Raw genomic sequence first — 22870 nt, forward strand, 5'->3', positions numbered from 1 at the left:
TATCTGTAATTGATCAATATGCAATGTGAACAACAGTTCAATTGAACAGCGAGGGAACATTCAAACGGTTTATTCTTTTCGCGCTCATCGTAATGGCGTGTTCTCTTTATCTTCGCTATCTTTGTTCACAAATTCTTTTTCCAAAAACCTCCGAATGAGGGGTCCGATCTTCTCGGGTTCGTTCAAATGAATGTGATGACCACCTTGAACGGTACGATACTCAAAATCCGGATTGTTATTCTTGTAAATCTTGAGCACGCGTTCGGCAATCTCTTCTGACATATACAATGGGGAGTCCGAAGCTTTGATCAGTAAATGGGGACAATCGATATTCGTCGCCATTTGTTCCACCTTTAAAAGAAAGCACAGTTATGTCTATATCCTCCTTTTTAAAAGGCCCAATTTTCAAAAGACTTTAACCTGATCAATTACAAGGTGAACCGGGGAAGGAATCCTCAGTCTCAGATCAGAGTTCCACGTAAATTTGCCAGGTTCAACCTCTCTCAAACCTCTTTTCATGAGGACCTCCACAGATTCCCGGAAGATGGAATCGGTTCCATGCATAAGTTGATTCGCAATATGAGCTCGTCCGACGGCATCCGCCCATTCATAAGTGGGTGGGGTTAGATTTGGATTTGACAAGGTTTCGTGAATCTTTAACGATTGTTCCACACTTTTCCGTGTGGATCGAGATTGCTTCTTCAAAGCTTGTGGACCAAAAGCGGTCATATCAATCATGATGAGACGTTCCACACAATCCGGGAACACTGAGGCAAACCAACCAGCCATTCCGGCGCCAAATGAGTGTCCCAATATATCAAATTTTGACCAACCGAACTCATTTTGCAAGCGTTTAATGACTATCAAAGCATCGGTAGCGGAATAGTTCATTCCCTTGGGAATTGGATCAGACCATCCATGGCCCGGAAAGTCCACGGAATACAGTTTGAACTCATTTAAGGGGAGATAATCCACCAAACGATCAAATGTGGCAGCGTTATCCAACCAACCATGCAATCCAATCATGGGTTTGGAGCCTTGTCCCCACGTTTTGACTAGAGTTAAGGAATAAAGAAATATGATTTTCGATAAGCACTGTCATCATCGTAATATTAAATAAATTAATACAAACTTGCAATCTTTCCCCACGGCACGCCAATGCTTATTTCTTCACTAGAAAAAGTTTCAGTGGTATGATTCGCTCGAAGAGAGTTAAATGTGGTAAAGGTTCGAGCTTGCTTCGACACAATTTGGCAAATGTTTCGCGACATAATAATGGACTCTGTGAGCTTTAACATCCTGATTTGACCCTGGGTCGTGAACTTGGTGGGTGAATGTACTTCATAACAAACACCACAACACATGACTTCTAGTCACGAAACCTGTATAAACGATAAACAAAGAATACATTTCCTCAAGAAGCACAGCTGCTGTCGATTTGCTTCCATCATAAGGTTGAGGTTGACCTGTAAGGTACCAGCTCATTCCATTCAGCTAAGAGCAAGAAGGGGTTGGGGGTTACTATTGGGGTTATTATTTCCTAAGTACTCATCCTCAGATTCTGCTAAGAATAAGGGGAACTTAGTGACCGCCTAGATGTTGAAATTGATTATGTGCATACCAAGAAAGCAGGGTCTACTGGAGCCCAGCAGTATAAGAGGCAGCTCAAACAAGGTATGATTTTCTTGCAGGAGTTGTGGGTTCAAACTCTTGTGCAGAAACTAAACTTTTACTTGATACAATAGATCTAACATATTTGGTAAAACTGATAGATCAGGCCTAATGAGAACATGTCTCACATTTAATGCCAAGTCAGGTAAATAGGGTCAGGCCTTGGAGTAATTGAACCATTTCCCAGAGGATCAATTCAATTCTATTTCTGAATTCTTAACATGTATTGGGGGGCATTATCAGGAAATACAAAGGATCACAAGGTCATAATTTCAACTATCAAAGAAGAAATTCACCATTGTCTCAATATCACTGTTTGGCTTTTGACAAACCATCATACATGGACTTCCTAGGCTATACAGTTATGATCTTCATAGAGGACAATGTATGGGCAAGGCTCTAGCAAATAGAGTGGTAATAGGGTTGGTTATTTGCATTTGAATTTTAATGGGCTTGAGTTGCTTTTGACAAAATCATTGAAATTTTCTATTTAATTGCTAAACCTGGTGTCATAATGGACATTCATATTTTTTTTTCAATCATGATTTTTCATGATAGTTTATTCAGCAGCCTAGTTTGGCTTTTGTCCATTTTGTTGGAGGTGCCAACATCACACGTTAGAAATAAAAACATGAAAAATTGGAATTTAGGAGTTGCAAAACAAATTAAGACCTCCATTGTTTGGGTATTTCCAGAGGAGATGCAAATGCAACCTTTGATCACCAGTGAAGACTTGCAGCTGTCTTTTGCTACGTGACCCTGTATGCCCTGTATTTGTTTACAGAGATTGCTACATTTCAAGTGCCACGACCTCCGTTATAATTCTCTGTTTATAGAACTAATTGGGCGGAACGGAACATCCATCCAAGCAATGCCTGTGGACAAATATTCTTTGGTTACCGTTTGTACGAAACCCTATGGCTCCGTTTTTACACCAGGGTAGCTAAAATGAATGAGATCGGTCCGATTGGTCAGGTTTTGAAGAAAAGTATTTCACCAAAATTTTCTTCTCAAATGATGTTCAACGGACACGTTATACATTTTCAGCTGTTTTTTCATCATCATCAATTTTCAGGTTCATTATTCCCTTATAGCACGGACTTCTAGAAGTCCTTGCTTATAGTCATGTACTTTAGATTGACCCATAACACTAATGACTCTTCAGCAAAACTTATTGATGCTGATGAAATATGAAATGGTGTCACATGTACGTTGCTCCCTGAGGTATTTAGTTCAGAATACGTTAGTACAAAAAAGACGATCTGGGACCAATCTCAGCAGTACTGGATTGGAGTTTGGTCGCAGTCAGATTGGGTGACATTCTGGCTGCAAGGTAGCGTATTTCGATGCTAACTTTTGAAAATTAGTATTATTTCAAGGCCGCTAGTATTGGATTTTTTTTTATTAGCATCGGTCTGGTTTTTAGCATTGAAATAGCATTATTTGCATGATCAAGCATTGTGTAATTTTGTCCAGCATTTTTGCATTTTCCTCACTTTATTTCATTAGAAATGTCCAAAAGGATCGACTTTGCACGAGCTAGCATCTCCGGCTGAAAACAATTCTGGCCAGCCTGGTTAGATCAGTAGTCACAAGGCAAAATACACTTCACCAATGTTTCTGATTGTACCGTCTTTAGCAGACATTTCTACGTCATCTTGTTTAGCAGTCTGTACCGATCAGACCAGAGTCTTCCTTCGAACTTGTTTCGACGTAAATTTTTAATAAACCGATGGAGTTTTTACGATACGACAGAATCTGAATACGAAGCTTTATGCTTCATTCGCATCTGATTTCAAAAGCTTTTTCCGATACGAACGAATCCGAATCTGAAATTTTTCGTTCAATCCAAATCCGAAATATTTTGTTGAAGTCAACCGTAATCCACAAAAAAAATGCTCAATCCAATTATTATCCGACGTTTTTCCACTCTGTAATGCAAAAAATCATTTAGCATGACAAAACGTGGATTTGCTCGGGACAAACTTTCAACAGAAGAAATATTTTGAATGAGAAAAATGTCTTACTGCTGCCGGTGGGCTTATTTCAAGTTTTTATTTACAGTAATTTGACTCATCGTGCGTTTTTACGAGGTCTAGAAAGATGTCGGTTTGAACAACGAAGTTTACTGGGAAGTTCGTATTGAGCTTGGGATCCGATTAAAGTCGACATTTGAATTCCCAATCCGAATTTCGAACAAAATGCTCATTATGACCGAATCCGAAACAGATCGGTCGATCCGATCCGATTCCGATCGGATTGATTGATGATTTTCGATTTCATGACCAGGAGTGCAAGTTTTGGGCAGATAAATGAGGCTTTTTACGACCCAAAAAGGCTCATAGAGGAAGCCAGCTAGTGAAATGACGAATAAGATAGAGAGGTAATTAGAAAACACTAACGATTTGACTGCTACATCAATGTTCAAGTACTAGCGTTCGATCAATAGGGCTTGTCAAGTGAACGCGTTCATAAACAACTGATGTTATTCCATGGAGTAAAATCAAAGACGACATGCCCAGCCAAACCGCACTGTGCATGCATTGAATTTTGACAATGATCCCATTTTACATGCTTATCTAAGCAAATAGCATTATGGTATTGAGCCAATTTGATAGTGCGTTCACTGATTAACACAAAACACGTTCATTTTGCTTGGTTTTGTAACACAGCTCACTGAAAATCAGTCAATTATTGAAAATTCAATGGGCGAATAGTGTGGGTTGACTGTGATGTTTCTTAGTTCTCTCTCCCCAAATGCCCAAAATCAGGGTGCCGGACCACATTTTCCCTTGAATTTCCTTCACTTGACATGCCTTATACAAAATCCTCCAGCAAGTCGTTAATTTAAAGCACCTGACAAATTTGATACAATGCTGTAAAGGTTGGTGAAGCACCGTTTCTATGTTTTTGCTCCATGTTACAGCAAGTGTTGTTCCAGCAACCCCAAACTGTGAGGGCGTCGGGGATTGACGATGAACACTTGGCCTTTGGCTTAGTTACGTGATCCTCAAAATAAAGTTCCGATTTGAGATTGGACCGTGCCTCCAAATAAAATGTGTTCAAAAGAGTACCTCAAATGGCCTGTTTGAAGTGACTTTTCTATACCTATATTGTATGGTCAATTGCTTCATATCTCCTCTACACTGAAATTCCTTTCTTGGTAAAATGTCAACGTGGTAAAATGAAAGAGATGAAATTTTTCGTGATAATTTTATTGTTTATAAGAAATGTTCTTTATGCTAGTGCAACGATCCTAGTCTTTTTAGGGATTTTTAACCGTTGCAAGCAATGCTCTAGAACAATGATCAGTTTTGCCAAATATAAGTTTAGTGTCGTCTCGTTGAGGAAATTAAACAATGTTTGGGAATGTCTTGCATAGTAGCAATAAATAAATAAAATGTGAAATAATAGTATCACTTTTTAAAAAAGGTTCTTCAATTACGATTTTTAGAAGGACATGTCAAAAAAGAGCATTAGGGCTTTTCAGGGCAAATCTGGACTGCTTTGAAGTGAAAAGAGGCTGATGCACGTTCATGTCGTTCATTTTATTTCTTTAGATCGGATGGATTCAATGGATTCCCAGCATAGGCTGTTGCTCCTTGTTTTCATGGAACTTGAATTCTTTCATGATTTGTATCGACTTTTTCGACGCCATTGATGCTTTGGCAGTGGGAGGCTTTTGACAAATTGTCGATGAATAACTCTGTGAGTTTTCTTTCGCAAAAAGACAGTAACACCCATTCGATGGCTTTTTGATTGCTTAAATGGCGAATAAGACAAAAACATCAACGAAGCAAATAAGATTCATAGTCCTAATCTAAATTCACTGGGTATGTATTATTTTCTTCATTAGAGATCTTAATGGCTTTAAAACAGTCAATGGTTGTTTTATAATGCGCAGGGATGTTGAAAACTCGAATTTCAACCAGCTTCTCCGTTTGAAGTGGAATGATTAGAAGGGCCGAGAATAAAACCATTGGTGCATGAACTGCCTTGGAGCGGAAGTACAAGAAGAGTGTCAAATAGCTCTTTGCTGTCTTGTCCCTTGAAGAGTTGGCCTTTGATGGCTGGAAATGAGACAAGAAGTTGAGCATCTTCGAACGCATTGGAGTGAACCAATGAGATCCTTATCCATTGGAGCACTGAAAGCAGTTAGGGTTGGGGTCCAAATCGGGAGTCTTTACAATATTACCGGGTGCGAAGGCAAAATTGGGAAAATATGAAGGTGCAAATCCAGAGGGTTGTATTAGTGAAATAAGGCTAACATACTTGGAGATCAGTTATCAGGTGCGTTTGCAACCCCAGAGTTTAGGAGCAACAGCTCATCGCTCTAATGACAAGGCTAGTCAAATTAAGCAATTAAATGATCTTGTAGTCACAGATCAAGATGCTTTAGAGGCCATCAGGAACTTGAAGCTTTCAAGCTCTCCTGGTCCCAATAGGGTGGCATCTCAGTTTCTGATGAGATGCTCACTGGTTCTTGCTCCTGTTTTCTCGAACTTGATGAGTTGCATCTTGAATCAGGGCAAGTTTCCATTCTCTCTGAAGCTAGCTCATATTGTTCCAATTTTTAAAGGGGGAGATAAGTCGCTCCCCACTAACAATAGGCCGGCCGATTTTTCTTACTTCGAATATTGCAAAGATGTTTGAGAAGATCATGAAGTCCAAACTTGTTGAATTTCTTGAAGTCAATGAAGTCCTTCCTCCAAGCCAGCACGGGTTCCAAGCACATTTTAGCACGGTTACCCAACTGATTGAGCATTTTGAGCAAGTCAATGAGGGGCTGGAAAGACACGAGTCAGTTGATATTGTCTATCTTGATTTTTAAGGGGTCTTTGATAAAGTAGATCATGGAAAAGACTTCATGACATTTGGTTGAGGAATAGAGTCAGCTCTAGAACTGCAAGACTGAGCTAACCTATTCCTTGGCTTTCCTTCTACTTGGACAGAGGTACACCGTACCAGGTGTAAAGAAATTAAGGGCCTCCCTTCTTGCCTTCTGAAAATCCTTCCCCCCTCCCTCAAAGAATTGCAGGATCATATTGAATCACACAGTTTCATTTGGAGGCACTAAGGTGTTACACCTTAGCTGGATTCGCTGTTGTCGTCTCTTCTCGTCACAGTGGTTAAAGGGCCCTATTACACAGTTCCGCATACTCTGAAGTATGAGTCATTGAAATTAGATTTTTGAAATATCAAAAGTACACCTGCTTGCTTATTCAGCTCAGGTGAATTATGCATAAAATATGTCCCACAGGCAAACGGAAAGATATTTGCTTTTCGTAACGTCTTTGTTAAAAGTGAATAAAAACTTCAATGTAGGGTCTTATTCATTTATATCCATGAAATTTTCATATTTGGTTTAATTAGGTGTCTTAGGTGTCTGTTTGATGGATACAATATCAAATCGCAAAACTTGGCATGTTCGGAACATAAACAATGGTAAAATACATTTTGAGTCCATGAAAGAAAAGCAAATATGATCTTTTACTTTTGCGAAATTTGAAAAGACCATGATTCCATAATTGGTTGGCTGGGGATTTAAATGCAAATTGTAGCTGTTAAAGGGTTGTGATTCTTGTAACTAACACATTTGTTACAAAATATAATTGAGAACTTGAAACGATAAAAGTAGGACCATTTAATTCCATTAACTCAAAACTGGTATATTCTATCTAAAGTACATTCAAATGCTGACGAGCCCTATGTTACACACTTTATGATCGTAATTAATTACAAATACACAGACAGAAGCTTATGAAATTGTTGTGTAATTTCAATAAAATTTACTCTCATTGTTTGATTGGCGTTATTGCCGTTTCTACCATTTTCATATTTTCTTTTTAAGTGTTTTGAAAAGTACATTTCTATTGAAAGACTCAATTTGAGCTAAAATCAAGAAAAAGTTCATTTTTTATCCAATGTAACCAAATGTAGTGATTGAGACACCTTTCTGCTACGCTTTCTTTCAAAGTCAAACGATATTTAGCCATTTTGAACTGTTTTGTCCTTCATTGCTATAACTATCAGTGCAGTTATTCCCAATATATTGAATATTTTGCTATTCTAAAAAAAATTTCAAACCTTTTTTCTGTCTTTTTCAATATCTTTAAGTAATTTTTTGTCCAATATTTTTACTTACAACCTTCCTTATCACAGAGAAACCAGCTTCTAACGTGAACATTTTGCCACACTTTCCCCACATCTTACAAAGATTGCGACAATCTCAGCAAACCAAGAGGCATTTGCAAGCATTTATATTGCACATCAAAGCTGAAGTGAGCTTTGGAGTTTGGAATTAACTACTAGGGTTCAGAGTTTATTACTAGGGTCGTTGACAGGACCCTTATAGTTCTTCTCTGCATACTGGAGAGATGGACTTTGAAGGTTATGTCGGGACAAAACTCACCATTTGGAATTGACCCACAAGAGTCTCAAACAGGCAATGAAATTGTTTGCTGGCATGTGAAGAATTGTGTTAGACCCTTTTCTTCAATACAGGTTTAATGCATTTGTCACCTTTGCTCTCCCTTCAAGTGATTGCCAGTCCAATCCTGCTTGATGTCATAATGTGAATCTGATTGGACAGCTTTTTTGACATATTATGGAGCTCATATGACCTTTTTCACTCTGGATATTCATGGTAAAATTTCCTGGATTAGTCTTTGCTTGTGTTAAAGCAAAATGGGTTCAAAATGCGACAAAATACTATATGTATAAGTTCTCAAGGCGCAATCAAAGAAATAAAGTTATCTGCAATTCATTTCTGAAGATGTCATGGATTGTATCACCAATGAAACAAACAAGAATCATACTTTGGATGTTAAATTATTTGCTTTAAAAGGTGCGTTCGAAGCCACTTGGAATTTTATCATCAAACTCTTCCGTTATTTCTCTGTTTCGTATCAGAACCGAGCTTCGCATATTATCTTAGTGCTTGAAAAATAAGCTAAAAAGTAATGAAAAATACATCATCCACATAAGATCCTCCCAGTGTTCCGGAACTAGATGGTGGTGTCTTGTAGGAACTGTAAAATACCACTCGCAAAAGCAAAAGTGCAAAATGATAATTCGATGATGTGACTCAGGGGGATGAAAGCAAATGAAATGAAACATGCCAAATATCCTGTGCTACTCCCATGACCATTTGTTTCATTTACACTGGATTCAAACTTCATATGAAGAGTGTCTTGCCTTCCTGTCTCGTGCTTTGAAAAAAAGCAAAATGTAAAGGGAGAAAAAAATCAGAATATAGGAGTGAAATCCTTCAGGTTCATTATCCGAGTGTTGCTACAAATCAGAATGTATTCCTTCTCTTTCTCCGAACTTCTTTGCCTTAACCAAGCAATGTTCAAGAAACAAAAAAAACTTGTATATTTGCTTGCTATCGCTCTTCGCGGAAACCACAGCTGTTGCTAGAGAAATGACAATCCAAATCTCTATTATCTCAATTTCACCAAGAATATGTGGAAGAAGAAAAGGACCTAGCTTTGGAGGCATTTATCTCGTGGAGGTAGATAAACGAAAATGCTTTGGCACGCTAACGCTGGAGTTCTGCTGCAAAGGTTATTTATCTTCCATGTTCCACACTAGCGCCCCCTTTTGGAAAATACAGTTCAAGCAGTAATGTGTCAAGGTTTTGTGTCCGACACAAAATCTCTAGAGCATTTCTGAAGCAAAAAATGATGACACTCAATTTCACCCAGATAGACCTTGGTTGGTAATTCAGCACAAGTTGGCTAATCTACCTCTATGGTTTGTTTACATTAGGGTTCTCTTATAGAAGAGTACGAGCATGAAAAGCGACCTCTGACGGGCGCAGCCTCCATAATCCAAGAAACCGTCGACAAAAAGCCGTCGGCAGGAAAAGAGAGCGCATTATCACCTAAAACTGCGACAGGTTCATTTGTTACGGCTCTTGGATCTTGATGGCTGCGCCCTTCAGAGGTCGCTTTTCATGCTCGTACTCTTCTACTACAGAGCCCTAGTTTACATAACAGATGCTGGAACCGATTTTGAAATTTCACCGAGGCAGTGAGCCTAAGGCTGGGTTGACTACTTGAAATAAACCACAGCAAACCAAGAGGAATGAATTGGTCGTTCGGTCTGCTCGCCGAACCAAGATATGTCCATTATAAAAATCTCAGTGGGTAAGGTGTGGGTAATCACGGTAAGGGCGAAACTGACATTTCTCTCGCCAGAGCTAAAAGCCGAAACAACTGCTTGAAGTGCATCGCAAATGAAGCAGTTCAAAACTAGAAATTGAGATGAAGAAAAGTGCAGAGATGGTAGCTGATTGCAATATAAATAAATCAAGCAGGTCATTTGTGATTCTTTTTCCTTTAGGACGGGTGCTTGCAATAAATAAAAAAAAATAAGCGAAAATGATCAATGTGCAAAAAAGATATTGCGAATTATCGTAGGCTCTTTTTCAATTAGGAAAAAATCATTTATTTATGTAACGTTTGTCCGAACAAGAAAAGTCATTGAATTATGTAAAAAAGTACAATACTGAGAGACCAGCGAATTTCTAAGGTGACTTTAAAAGTATTTTTTATGATTCTTGTCCATTTTTTTTTCAATTCAGAGCTCAAAGAGTTAGTTTAGAGGGTACGCCACCCTATTTTTCTAATGAAGTAACCGTATCTGTAACCATAATTGTAATCAATACGACGTCAAGAAATTGGACCTTCCCTGGAAAAGTGCATTAATTAACTTCGAGACCTTGAACAGCTGGCTCAAAATCAAATCACCTACCCTCTAGTAGGGACAACAAATGCTCAAGGTCAGAAGGAAAAGAAGGGAGTGTTAATGGTCTTGAAGCTCGTTGTTCTCGGTCCCTGTTCCCAAATGTTCGAGCCAAGTAAGCTCAGTAGGCGGCAGCAAATGCAAACGACCCTCGAGTATTTTCTCTCAGCCCGAGCTCGAAACTCATAAGTCTCCATGTCATGTGGTACTTTCCACCCTAATACCCTCAAGATCAAAAATTCTCCTCCATCCATGTAAACGGCCTCATTTTCTCTCATCAGCAATCCAGAGTCAAATTCAAGCCCACGACGTGTGAGGTCGGCGACAAACTGGAGAACTTTCGGTTCAATACTCTCGAGAAGGTTTCTCCCCGCTCAATTTCATTCCCACAGTGACTTCTTCAACCGCGGTTTGCGGCGTCAACCGCCGTTCCACATAAAACATTCGGAGGAGGCCTCAGGGTGACCAAATTTGTTGAAGAAAGCTTGAGGTTTTTCCGCAGAAGTTTGGGATCCAAGGCCCAACTTGTCCTCGGAGAATTAACACATGTTTCAAAATAGCGTCACCCTGAAGGTAAAGCGTGATATTCTCATCATCACCCTGACCGTGAAGATCCACAAGGCTGAACGGAACACTTTTGCCGGTACGTTAGTGATCCCGGTTCTTTCGAAGTGTTAGGATATATATATACAGTTCTCTTTGGAGAACATGAGCAAGTTTTGGGGTTTCCAGGACCCTCAAGATTCCGCCCAATGCATCCGCCCAAAATAGACTCATTATCGTGAACCACAAAGTGGGGAGAGAAAGTGCTTCTTGTCTGATCCCAGTGTTCCAGGATTCTTGCTTCGAATTCTTGTCCCACGTGAGGATTTGAGCTTGAGGGAAAGGTGAGAACATGCTTCGTCTCCAGACCAAATGATCTGTTACTGACATGAAGTGGGTGAAAACAATGGAAAGTCTTTTCCAGGGGCGCGAAGAGTCGCTTCGGATATTTACATTCTGTACTCTATCAATAAATACTTGAGACTCAATTGACAATGTGTGACTTTGATTGCGTTCCATAGCTCCCTGGGAACATTTGGATGCAATTCATGGCCCACAAACAAGTCTTGTGAAGGGTCCTCTTAAAACGAACTTGATTTGTCACCCAATACACTCTGGTGGGGAACATAAAACACACATTGGACTGTCCACTTCTAATGGACCTCACCCATAACTTCAAGTCATGTCCGAAAGTTTTCTCTCGATGCAAAACTAATGTAATGTACATTGTAGTACGCTCAACTGGAACTGAATGTCCCGCATTGTCAATTGAATTTCTATCCTCCGGAGGTTCGACAGTGTCCCAATGAAGTTTGGGAAAGTGCTCCTTACTCTCTTTGAGTATGTTCTAGCTGTCGTATCCGCTTTTCAATCTTCCGCCCAATCGTCATTTAACGGTTCACTAAACCAGAAGGCTTGGCAGGAGGAAAAGACGATGCAAATAATCGAATGAAACCACGGCCTCCACATAAGCCTCCAATTTACCCTGTGAATACAGAGGCAAGATGGTAGATTGCTTATCGCCTCGGGCGAAATTGCAACCTTGGGAGGCATTAATTCGGATCAGGTTTCATTAAGGGCAATTTGGGCACACCTTGGCAACACATCCGAAAGGCCAACTTGAACGAAGCAGGGGACAGATGGCATAATTTGTTTTGATCTAGCACAATACTCATTTACATAAGACACCAGGATTTTCCTTTGGTACCATTATACCGCTTTATTATTTATGACTTGGACAATGCGTAAGAGAGTCGCTCAACGTGAGGTCAAATATTCAAGCTTGAAAGTCAGTTAGGGTTGTAAACGAGTCCTGAACCGATGACTCAAGTCTCACGAGTCATTTGCATGAATGACCGATTCTCAGGACTCTGGAAAATGGTACATGAATTAGGGCACTCCTTCTCTTATTAATGAAGGTTGCCTTATGACAAGGGTGTGATTTTATGAAAAGAGGAAATAAGAGAAGAGCAAGATTTCGTCAAAAGTGGATACCCACAAGTAACATAAAAATGTTCGAGAATGATTGAGTTGCTAAAAAAGTAGAGTCCTAACTAATTGGAGCACATATTGGACGGCATATTTGAATTTGAATTTTGAAAAATTATTCGGGTTATGGGCAACATTATCGCTGATAGATAACCTGAGCAGCATCTTTCTATTCCATTTAGTTCAGAAGGCTTATTTCTTTATGAGTAAACTAATCCGCTGGACAAGTGCCCGAAAATAGGTTTTAGAGGTACAAACTGGATTCATTTAGGTACAAGCAGTTTTATAAACGCCACAAAATTAGGACAAAAAGCGACCTAAAAATAAACAAAAATGTTTAGCAATTTTCATTCAATTTTGTTTAGCAGTTTTGAAAATAGCACCTCAATCATGGCATCAAGGCCTTTTGCAGGCCCTTTTGTGGCCTTTTAACAACAAAAGTCACTGATTAATGAAGGAAATCTGTGTCAATGTTATTATTTGCCAAGAAAAAACGCAAAAAAAATCGGTAATAATTTCATAATGGAGTCTTCATAATGGACAAATTTGATAAACATATTTGCTAATGTTGTATACATCAACAACGTGTCAAGACACGTTATTCTAATTGACGTTGTTAATAAGCTAGATGTAGATATTTAAATAGCTTCAATTATGAAACCCACCTTAGAAGATACAAGGGATTTGAACCCTCATTGCTTGATCAAAAACTGAGCTTTGTTTTTCTAAATACTGACTTCTAGGTGCATTTACAAAGGTACTTAACAAACAGCATTTTAACAATTCAGAACTGCTATTAGTGAAGGATGAAAATACTTGCCTCGATTTGTCAATGACGCGTTTGGTTAGAAGACCAATTGGAGAATGTCTATCAGGATTCCCAAAAATCAGTTGCAACCTTAACGCATGGCTTTCTAATGCTCTTTGAAGCTGAAATTTGGTTTTAGAAAAGTTCTCAGCATCTGGTCACTGTAGAATACTCAATGCAGTCAGAGCTGATCCCAGGGGTGCATGCATCCTGGGAACTGTATCCATTGGGAGATCTTTATTTCAGGGATGCATCAGTGTGAACGAGAAGCTGAGTTCCACCACCATTTGTAGTCCAGCATAATTATTTTCTAGAAGTTCAGCTCCCACTGAAGAGGGATTTGATTCTAGAAAGGTTCATATTCTTGCCCTCGATATTGGGATAAATAAAAGGTGTTGTTGAGATATTTTTTTGTTTTTTCCACCTGAGGATTTCAAGCACACTCTCAAATACTCACAGATTAACGGAGACATCGCATAGATAATAATTTTCTATGTTAAAGCACAAATTATTTTGATCTCATGGCCACAGTTGAGAGTCTGTAGCATTTTTTAATATATTTGCTAGAATTCAAAAGTACAAGAAATAAATAGACAATGCCTATTATCTAATGAAAAAAAAATGTTCTTAAATAAGGAAGATCTACTAGCATTTAAAAAAAGGTAGGAGAGGCTAAGAAAGCATATAATGATTTTTTTACGATTTCAGAAAACCAAAAAGAAATCATTTGAAATCTAAAAATTTTTCACTTCAATCAAACTTCCAGAAGAACAAGGGTTTTGGGAACGAATTGTTCATCTAAATGCCTAATCGCAACTAACTGTTATAAAGAGGCATCAAGAAGTCCTGGAACAATCCGGGAATTTCAGGACTAAGCATAGCTCTGAAAAGACTTTTAGCGAGATGATGTTCAACAGCTGATCTTGACAAATTCCATTCCATTCCCTTTTTAATCACGTTTCTATAGATCTTCCTTACTCTCACGAAAAGCAATAAGTCTTGCCGCTTTGGACATACCGTGCATTCAAGGGCGACTCTATCACTTTCTTTGGGAACAAATCAATTGTGTCCAAATGGAACAATTTCCTCAAGTGTGACAAAGATCTCACGTGTGTTCTCAAAATTGTCGTTCATTTTTCGTTCACCACTGCTTTTGGAGTTTTTTTTTCCACCGTCCACAAAGTGGGGATAAGTAACCATTAAAAGGCCACTTAACCACTTAGTTATTGCACATTGGACAATACATCAAATATCACCAAGGATGAAATTGGGTTTAATGTGGTTCATCGGAATACTCTTGTCCCCTAAGAAGCATTTTCTGTTTTACCCAACAATATATTGCACCATCATTCTAATCCATTGGGCTTTCAGTTCTTTATTTACATCTTATTTTGGGAGCAATCTCGTTTCTCGGTTCAATCGTTCAACCTTGAAGGCCAAAACTCACTGAGCCAAATTGTGATGGATCTTCTCGGCGTTTCTTTCGGGTTCTTTCGAACAAACTTTGACCACTTACACTTCAACTGTATGTCCTTGAAATGTGGCCAATTTGAACGAAAATGAAAAAAAGAACCTTCAAAGGCCAAACATCTCCTTTTGAGGGGAGATCACCCGTCTTTCATCCTTGTGTTCAGGGGTACTTTCATTTAAAATATGACCACGATTGTCACGGCCAATGTAGCATGAAATGGAAAGGCTTCATGCATGCTTTGATCAATCTAATATCGGACTTCATAAAGGTCAATCATCCTTGAATGGACTTGGACTTCAGATCTTGATTCCGGCGAGCCTATTGAAGCCTCCCATTGTTGTGATTGATAAAGACGACAGGCTGACCTTGAGCAAATAAAAAGGCCGTAGCTTTGTGTTGGTTAAGTTAGTTGAAAGTAAAGAGAGGGCAAACCTTTCTTAGACCAAATTGATGACGTTCCTGTCAACTTTGTTGGTTTAATAACTTTTGTGCATCAATTATACTGGTAGAGTTTTTGGATAAAAGAAATCTTAAGTGTTAAGTCGAGATGATAGATATTTACCGCAATAGGTCTTTGAGTCGAAGGTGCCTCCTTCATTTTTAAACATTAATCATAGTAAATAAATCTTAGATTTTATGATAATGATAAATGAATCTGTTAGTTGCGATATTTCTCGAGGCTACGGACTGTTTTTATTGGTTTATCTTGCTTCTTATACTCTAAAAATCTACTGATGGGTATTCATTAGTTCAAAAAAAGTTCCAAATGTCTCCAAATTTTGAAATATTTTTTTGCCACATCATCTAACATTTTCTAAATGAGATGCAAAATTTATCATTGCTGAAACAAGCTGAACTTGCAAATTAAAACTCATACCATAATTAGCACAGGTATTGTAAATCGCGCCAACGGCCTTTTGTGTTAACTTTTCCTTTCATGGCAAACATTCGTCTGACATTGCTCGAGTTTTTTGGTCTGAACAGCTACAATTTACATAATGCAAGGTGTGTCATTTTCGAAGTAGCCTTTCCGAAAGAAATCTTTCTCATTAAAGCAATCAACTACCATTCATGTTGACGCCACTGAATCAAGAATTCATTTATATCATGTTTAATACTAAACCCTATAAATGTAACAATCAAGGATTTTACCCTAACACTCAACTTGCTTTTTATTGCCACACTTTGATTATCACTACGTATTCTATTACTCAGCCCACTTCGTTCTTTTTCTTGTCTGTTTGTAACTATTCCCGTCGTGAAATTTTGAATGCAAGAAGCGCTATCTGTCTCTTTCCATTTCATCACGTAAATGTTTATGCGCATGCCTGGATGGTATATATGCTTTGGAGAGGTAAAAAATGAAAAGGCTGCTTCACCAAGAATGGGTAATGGGTCGAACACGGACGACGGCCAACGGTCTTCGTTTGCTTCAAAGGCAGACGTAAAAAGGCTCGTGCTCAAAAGAGGTGATATGAGTGACAACGACGGGACCGCTTCAAACGGTGACGGATGGTCAGTGGGAAGCACTTTGATGGGTTATGTTAAGAGGTAAACGTGAATGCAATAACATCAATCCAAGTTCATGCCAGAGCTAGATAATCATCAAACCACAGTTTCAAATAGCGGTTTGGGGGATTGAAATTTATTTATTCAGGCATATGGGTTGAAAAGACTGACGGTTTATTCGTAGTCAGCTGCAAGTAGAGCTCTGAGGATAGAAGGGTCACTTACGCTAGACTTTGAACACGTCTTAGCAGTAGATCTGAATATGGTATAAGGAATGAAACCAAACCGACGAGGACAGCCCATTTCATTTATTAAAGACCCTAAATTATTCCACGAATACGACTTGACGTTTTCAAATCATAAAATCTCCACTTTTGAAATCAATTTTACAAGATAGTTTGTTTTAGGTGATTTATCCATTGAAAATTTAAAACTTCGACCTTAAGATGATTGTCATTAAACATAGCTCAGATTAACGATATCGCTTGCATCCATTAAGGTCCATTGTCAAAAGAGCCATGCCAAAAAATACGATTAACTTAAGCCTGTTGGGTTACCAGTGTATATGCATTTTTTAAACTTTATTTAGGTTCCATTAGCAAAACAATATTTAGACCAAAGGCTCCACGAATTCACAAATATCTCTCTACCGTTAGGTACTGAAGGGTGTCCAGAGTGAAATTTCACCATATAAACATAATGCTGGCTCAAATAAACTGCATTGATTTCCGATTGGCATTTTTCTTCTTAGAACTCTAGGCACAAGGTCAATGTCTTTTGAGGATATCAAGCTTTCGTACAGTGTTGTAGGAATTTGATGTGAGTGCCAACTTTTGACATTGCCAAAGGCTTATGGGAAGAATTTGTCTTTCAAACCCAAGGTTGCAACTTCTTGAAAATGGTTTTCTTCCATTGGGTTGTCAGCTTTCGGTGAAATATTTCTCTCGAAGGACATCAAACCCAATGCCAGGTTTTCTTTTCTTTAATATGCAAATGTACCCTTCCAAACTGAAAAGGTATCATTCGAATGAGATTATGCTAAGAAATCAATGTCAGGTTTCGGTACATTGCCAAGGAATTTGATCAGTTTCCGTAGTTGTTCAAGAAGGTATCACTTCAAATTAGAATTAAGATGTTTCGTAACACAAGACGGCAATTAATGTAACGTTAATTTCGCCTTGGCATCAATTGAAAATCGGAATTGGCGGACTTGTTTGCCCGTTCAGATCAATTTAGAGAGCTTATAAGCAAGAGAAGATCAAAGCCAATTTCAGATAAAAGCTCTAGTCAGAATAAACAATAAATTGTTCTTCTTTTTCTTTTCAACATTTGCATTTTCGGCACTGCATTGGCTACTTTACAGTAATTGGGAATTTCAGATAACTTTCAAGCATTGCATTTTGATGTAACAGGTGGGGAAACATTAAAAAAGTCAATTGAACTGTCGCACTTCAGCACTGTCGTATTCACATATTTGCCAAAAATATATATTTGCATGAGTGGTCCTCATTTTCAACCTTAGAGTCGATACGAATTGATGTGCAGTTACAAAAAACATAGAGGACTTTTAAGATTTGAGACCATGCTTTTTGGCTAGTCTGCGCCTAAAAGTTCCAAAACAAATGAATACACAACGTTTAGATGCGGTTAGAGGTGACTTACAATTTTTGGCTTGACCCAAATGAGCTGGTTTTGGGCCATGACAATATCAAATGCTTCAGTTAGTTTAAAGCTTTTTCGAACAGCTTGGGCAAAATTGTTCTTCCTACTTCCCAGGCTTCAAAAAGTGCCCACATATGGAGTCATAACTTTTATTCGACACATTTCTCTTGTGGACAACAGTGGCAGAGTCATGCACATTCTACGCCGAGGCAATCGGATTTATGGTCTTTAAACTAAGAGAAGTGCTCGCTTCTCTTTTTTGGCCAACAATATTGGCGAGAGGGCGTGCAATTTTGACATTTTCGTGATTTTGTGCCTTTTGAGACTTGCATTAGAACTCTTGCTTCTTGTTCTTGCAAGTAAATTGCAACACAGAGCAAGGCACCAAAAGGTCAAGCTTATCGTTTGAAGGCTATTTTCGTTATAACTTTGAACACTTTTTATACTTACTTGGACTAGTTTTCAATGGTGCTCAAATCTTGTGCTTAGGTGAATATAAGCTCATAAAGCAGCTGATTTGATAGTCACTATCGAATGGTTAGATATTCGTCACTCTCCCTCTAAAAGAGCTTCTTTGAGCGTAAGATAATGTGGCACTTCATCAGTCTTAATGAAAGGGTGGTCTCCGACCGACAAGCTCTCGGACTCTTAAATGTCCAGTGCATTGAGTCTTCATCTGACTTGTATCACTTTATTCCTGTCTTGTCCACCATCCCGTTCTCTCTTTTTTTTTACAACGTTTACAGGGTGATCAGATAAACTGCTGCAGATTTTTTAATGTGAAAAGTTACCGCGAAGGAGAGGTTCTAAGAACTCGTTCCTTGCCTTCCTCGAAAAGGCTTTGGTGTCTGACATTGATGTAAATAGATAGCAAGATAGCACTCAAGTATTCATCTTTGTTCCAAACAATCCGGCTAAAATGCACTTGCTACTGCAATCTTAAGTTTGTTAAACAAAAGGACCCCAATTTGGCAGGGTACCCAAATTGCTCTAATATGCATGGAATGAACAGTATCAAGCTATGAACATGATCATTAGTATTGCGCTTGATTGACATGAATTCAAGACTTTTAAAACAGCAACTGAACATTTGTGAATAAATGTTGGTATGGAAGAGAATGCCTAATTGAAAAAAGGTAAGATATACCATGTCAAAATTTGAGTCCTTGAAAACGTATCCAAGAACAGACTCAAAAATAGCTTCTTTTTAGTAAATAGTGGGCTTCTTGTGTGACAGAAAATGATCACTTGACATGGCTGTTACTTTGGATGTAGTTTTAACAAGCAAAATGATGGACATTATGTCTTTTAAAACTCTTCATGTTCATAACTCTGAATGGGAGAAGCTAGTCAGGGTGGCCACAATCTAATTGTTAGTAAAGGTTAGCACTCATGTACAAACAAACTTTTTGATTTTTTTTGGCTTGAAAAGTTTTATTACAAACCTCTGTTAAGCAACTTGAGCATAGAAATATGTCTAAGATAGGAGAACTGCCTGTGCCAGAATAAGTTTAAATAAAAGACCTCTTCCCTGTAATTTACCTGACATATTACAAGGCACCCTTTTAATAAAGTGTTATCATTGACCCTCCACCTTCATCCCAAAAGATGATTTATTTTTGTCATAACTGTTCATAAATCATAAGTGTCAATTTGAAAACAAAGAAAACATCAAATATTTGCGTGCCGTTGCAATAAAGTATTTTTATTGACCCTCCACCTACCTCCCCAAAGATGATTTGTTTTTTGTTTGCGAGTTAGCCAACTTCACTTATATTGACAATCAAATCATAAGTGTCAAAAATAAAAAAAAGTCGAATATTTATGTTCCCCCCTTTACTGCACTTGCACGTTGGAGACCCGTGTCTTTACCAACAAACAAGTCCCCTATGCTTTTTGCTATGCCCGTTTCATCGGAAAGGAAAAGGAGGATAGTGATCCCTCGTGGTCCTTCCTATTTTTTGTTGGGTCCAATGTGAATGGATTAGGCCGGGGACAATGGTCTCTGATGCATACCGAATCGTACTAAGATACTGGCCTTTTGTAAGGTTCCTGTCCACCATTGCTCCTCAAGCGGTCTCAAAACTTTGCTTCTCATTCAATTAAGAGAAGAAACACATGCTCTCTTATTGTGTGCGGTTGTCGAGGATTTTGCGGTGAGATACGTTCTTGAACATGGGAGCATCTTTATGTCAGTATTTTGCTCTCATCAAACTTGACCCAATTCTCAAACGAGAAAGATGAACACTTACGAGTAGGATCAAGTCTGAGCACTGACTGGAACACTTTAAAATGCCCGCCCTTCAGGTCAGCGACCTTCTTAGAAATGTTGGGTCTCAATTAAAGCCGACTCGAGAATGAGGTATTCTTGTAGTGGGCAAATTAAAATGGGGAATTTCAGGCCTCAATTCCTGCCATTAACGGACAGGGAGACGACAGTAACAGATTATTGCTCAGGAAATGCAACACCATCTACAGGGCTCCTCATAATTGCCACTACTTAAATACACACATCTTGCTCATTAACGGTTTAAAGGAGCTCAATTAGACTTGATAAGATTTACTAGATATAAAGTCATATACAAGTGGATCAAATTTCATCCTTTTCAGACAAATGATTTTGATTACATAGCTGAACCCATCACAAACCTCTGTTTACATTTTTTACTTGTACGAAATATAATATAACATTTTGATATTATATTATATTATATAGATATAAAACATTAAAGAATAAAAATATATGTGTGTCAAAAATCATCTTTTTCGCAATAGTAGTTGTTAAATTACCACTGAAACCATCACATTGAAACAAACAAAATGAGCCCGCATTTTTACGGTTTTTGATAATAACAACTGTACTACGGAGGTTCTTGACCTTATCAATATTGAGAACTGTGTGCCAGATATCTAGGATATTTCCTTATTCTTCATAAAGAACAAGATCCTGCATGTCTGGCACATAAGACTGAGTGGATTACGAAGGCCTTTGATACTGTTGATATTAGACGCAGGAAAAATATGCCGGCACATGATTTCTTCAGTGATATTTTCAAATAGCTATGCGTCATAAATAGATGAAACTTGATACAAATATTTGTGAGTCTCTTATCTTTCAACACCCAAGTCTTATCGTTCATGATCGACAGGTGTGTAGGAAACATCCTGTAAAATTGCATCCTCCCAACTTTCCCGTCAATCGATTTGTCATCCAACCCACCACAATCCGAGCACTTTTAAGTGTTCTTTTAATGAGCGGAGATGGTCTTAATTTTGAAAGGAAAAGAAAGGAAACTCAGTGTTTGTCGGAATTTGGCTCAAACTTTCCGAATCTACGGAGTTAAAACAATTTCACTTCAAAAAGAAAAGTGGGCTAAGAAATTGGAAAAATCGTCTGCCTGATGGATTACGCTCGCTTGGCCCATCAATGAATTCACAGAGTCCGCTAACAGTCTTGAGATGGATGGGAATTGAGAAATGAGGTGGGAGGAAGCAGAAAGCCCTCAGAATTTAAACTTCTAGTCCGACGTTCTCACTCTGTCATGATTAAGACTCATATACCTCGTTCGTTTTTTAATTAGATTCTTCAACGTAAAATCTCATGTTACCTCATTTTTTATTTTTTTTCTCTCTCATGTTATAATTATCGAGTTTCGAATAAAATGTGATGGTCTTGCCAATTTAATGCCTGTTGACTGACAATAAAAGTGGTGACGTATTTGAATTCATGATAGAGCCGATTCTCTTCGGCTCTTCAGTGTGCTAATGCAATGAATGAGAAAGTCCCTACAGACCCAAGATTAATGATTGGAAAAGAAAATATTAATGTCCGAGTCTGGGTATTGAAAGTACTCAACTCAAAGCCGTGTGTGTGTAATTTAGTGCTAGAGCGAGTACAGACAAATCGGGGCTCACTCGAGTCTTGATGTTTTTACTTTTTTTTCCCGGACAAGATGAGGAATTACCACAGATGTCTAGTTTAAACATTTTTCTCTAATGCTATTGGAAATACCTCTTTGGGGTCACTTGTCGATTAAAATGAAAAGATGGGATTTAATTGAGTAATGTGGACAATTGTTGAGTAGCACAAAAACATACTGCACATGCTTTTATGACGAGTGTTTAGCAAATAACAATTCAGAACTGAATGTTGATTCATGCTGCAAAAGATGACCTTCATCGAAAAAGAAATAAAAAAAAACTCGACTCGAGTCGGGAATTTCTACAAATTCGAGAACAAGAATTGCCAATCACTAAGATATTTCCACGAAGTTGCACATCAGTCGCTGCGAGAAAGGCATCCTCATGGAGTATCTTTCTCTCTGATGTCTCGTAAATCATCATCTATACCTTAGACCGAAAAAAGAGTAGAGGCACGTACGTACTACATAATTCTAGATGGTTTCAACAAAAGTGGTTCAAGTCGCAAAAGAGGGAAATGGCAACACCTGATTTGAAATAAACCCGGGAAATTTGAATTTATCCAAGGAGAAGCGGAAATGGCCGTCAATTGATTGTCATTGAAAATGTCGTTCAAGGTCGTTCACATACTCTTCAGTTTGGAAGGAGTTGTGAGCAAGAAAAGCTTGGGAAAAAGACCATAATTCTTCGTGGTCTTAGTTCCCATTTGTCTTCTTGACCCTCTTCGCTGAGTAAGCTTGTTGAGCCATGCGTCTTCTTTGGCTTGTTTCATATTGTGTACAAGTGTGGTTCCCATTTATCTCCCTTAATAAGCACATTAGGAGAGAGTTACAGGTTGTCAACCCACCAAAAGAGACGTCCCATTTACTTAAAACGGCTATTAATTCTGTGTTTCAATTAAGGCTTACAACTTTGAGATCCAGATGTAAACCTAAATATTGCACACAAACTTCTCGATAACATCAGGGACAGGTCCATTTTATAAGCAGACAGGGTGGCCGGAAATAAGGTCATTATATTGATTTGTTATTCAAGGACAAGGTCTG

At 38.4% G+C, this 22870-nt stretch overlaps 2 protein-coding genes across 2 annotated transcripts in view; one reads left to right on the plus strand and one right to left on the minus strand.

The window, feature by feature from the left end:
- Positions 1-2: 2 nt before the first annotated feature.
- Positions 3-1357, minus strand: LOC131882196 (serine hydrolase-like protein). Its single transcript, XM_059229262.1, has 3 exons — positions 1133-1357; positions 421-1055; positions 3-351 (listed from the first exon to the last, which is right to left on the minus strand). Exons 1-3 carry the CDS (start codon positions 1296-1298, stop codon positions 85-87), a joined length of 1068 nt encoding a protein of 355 aa, XP_059085245.1. The 5' UTR covers positions 1299-1357; the 3' UTR covers positions 3-84.
- Positions 1358-11038: 9681 nt separating this feature from the next.
- Positions 11039-22870, plus strand: part of LOC131882346 (short transient receptor potential channel 6-like) — a gene marked incomplete in the record, with an annotated part of 48886 nt that continues 37054 nt past the window's right edge. The window contains 1 exon segment of the mRNA XM_059229465.1: positions 11039-11309.

Source organism: Tigriopus californicus, chromosome 6, assembly GCF_007210705.1.
Source record: "Tigriopus californicus strain San Diego chromosome 6, Tcal_SD_v2.1, whole genome shotgun sequence".
In the NCBI taxonomy this organism is placed as follows: Eukaryota; Metazoa; Arthropoda; class Copepoda; order Harpacticoida; family Harpacticidae; genus Tigriopus; species Tigriopus californicus.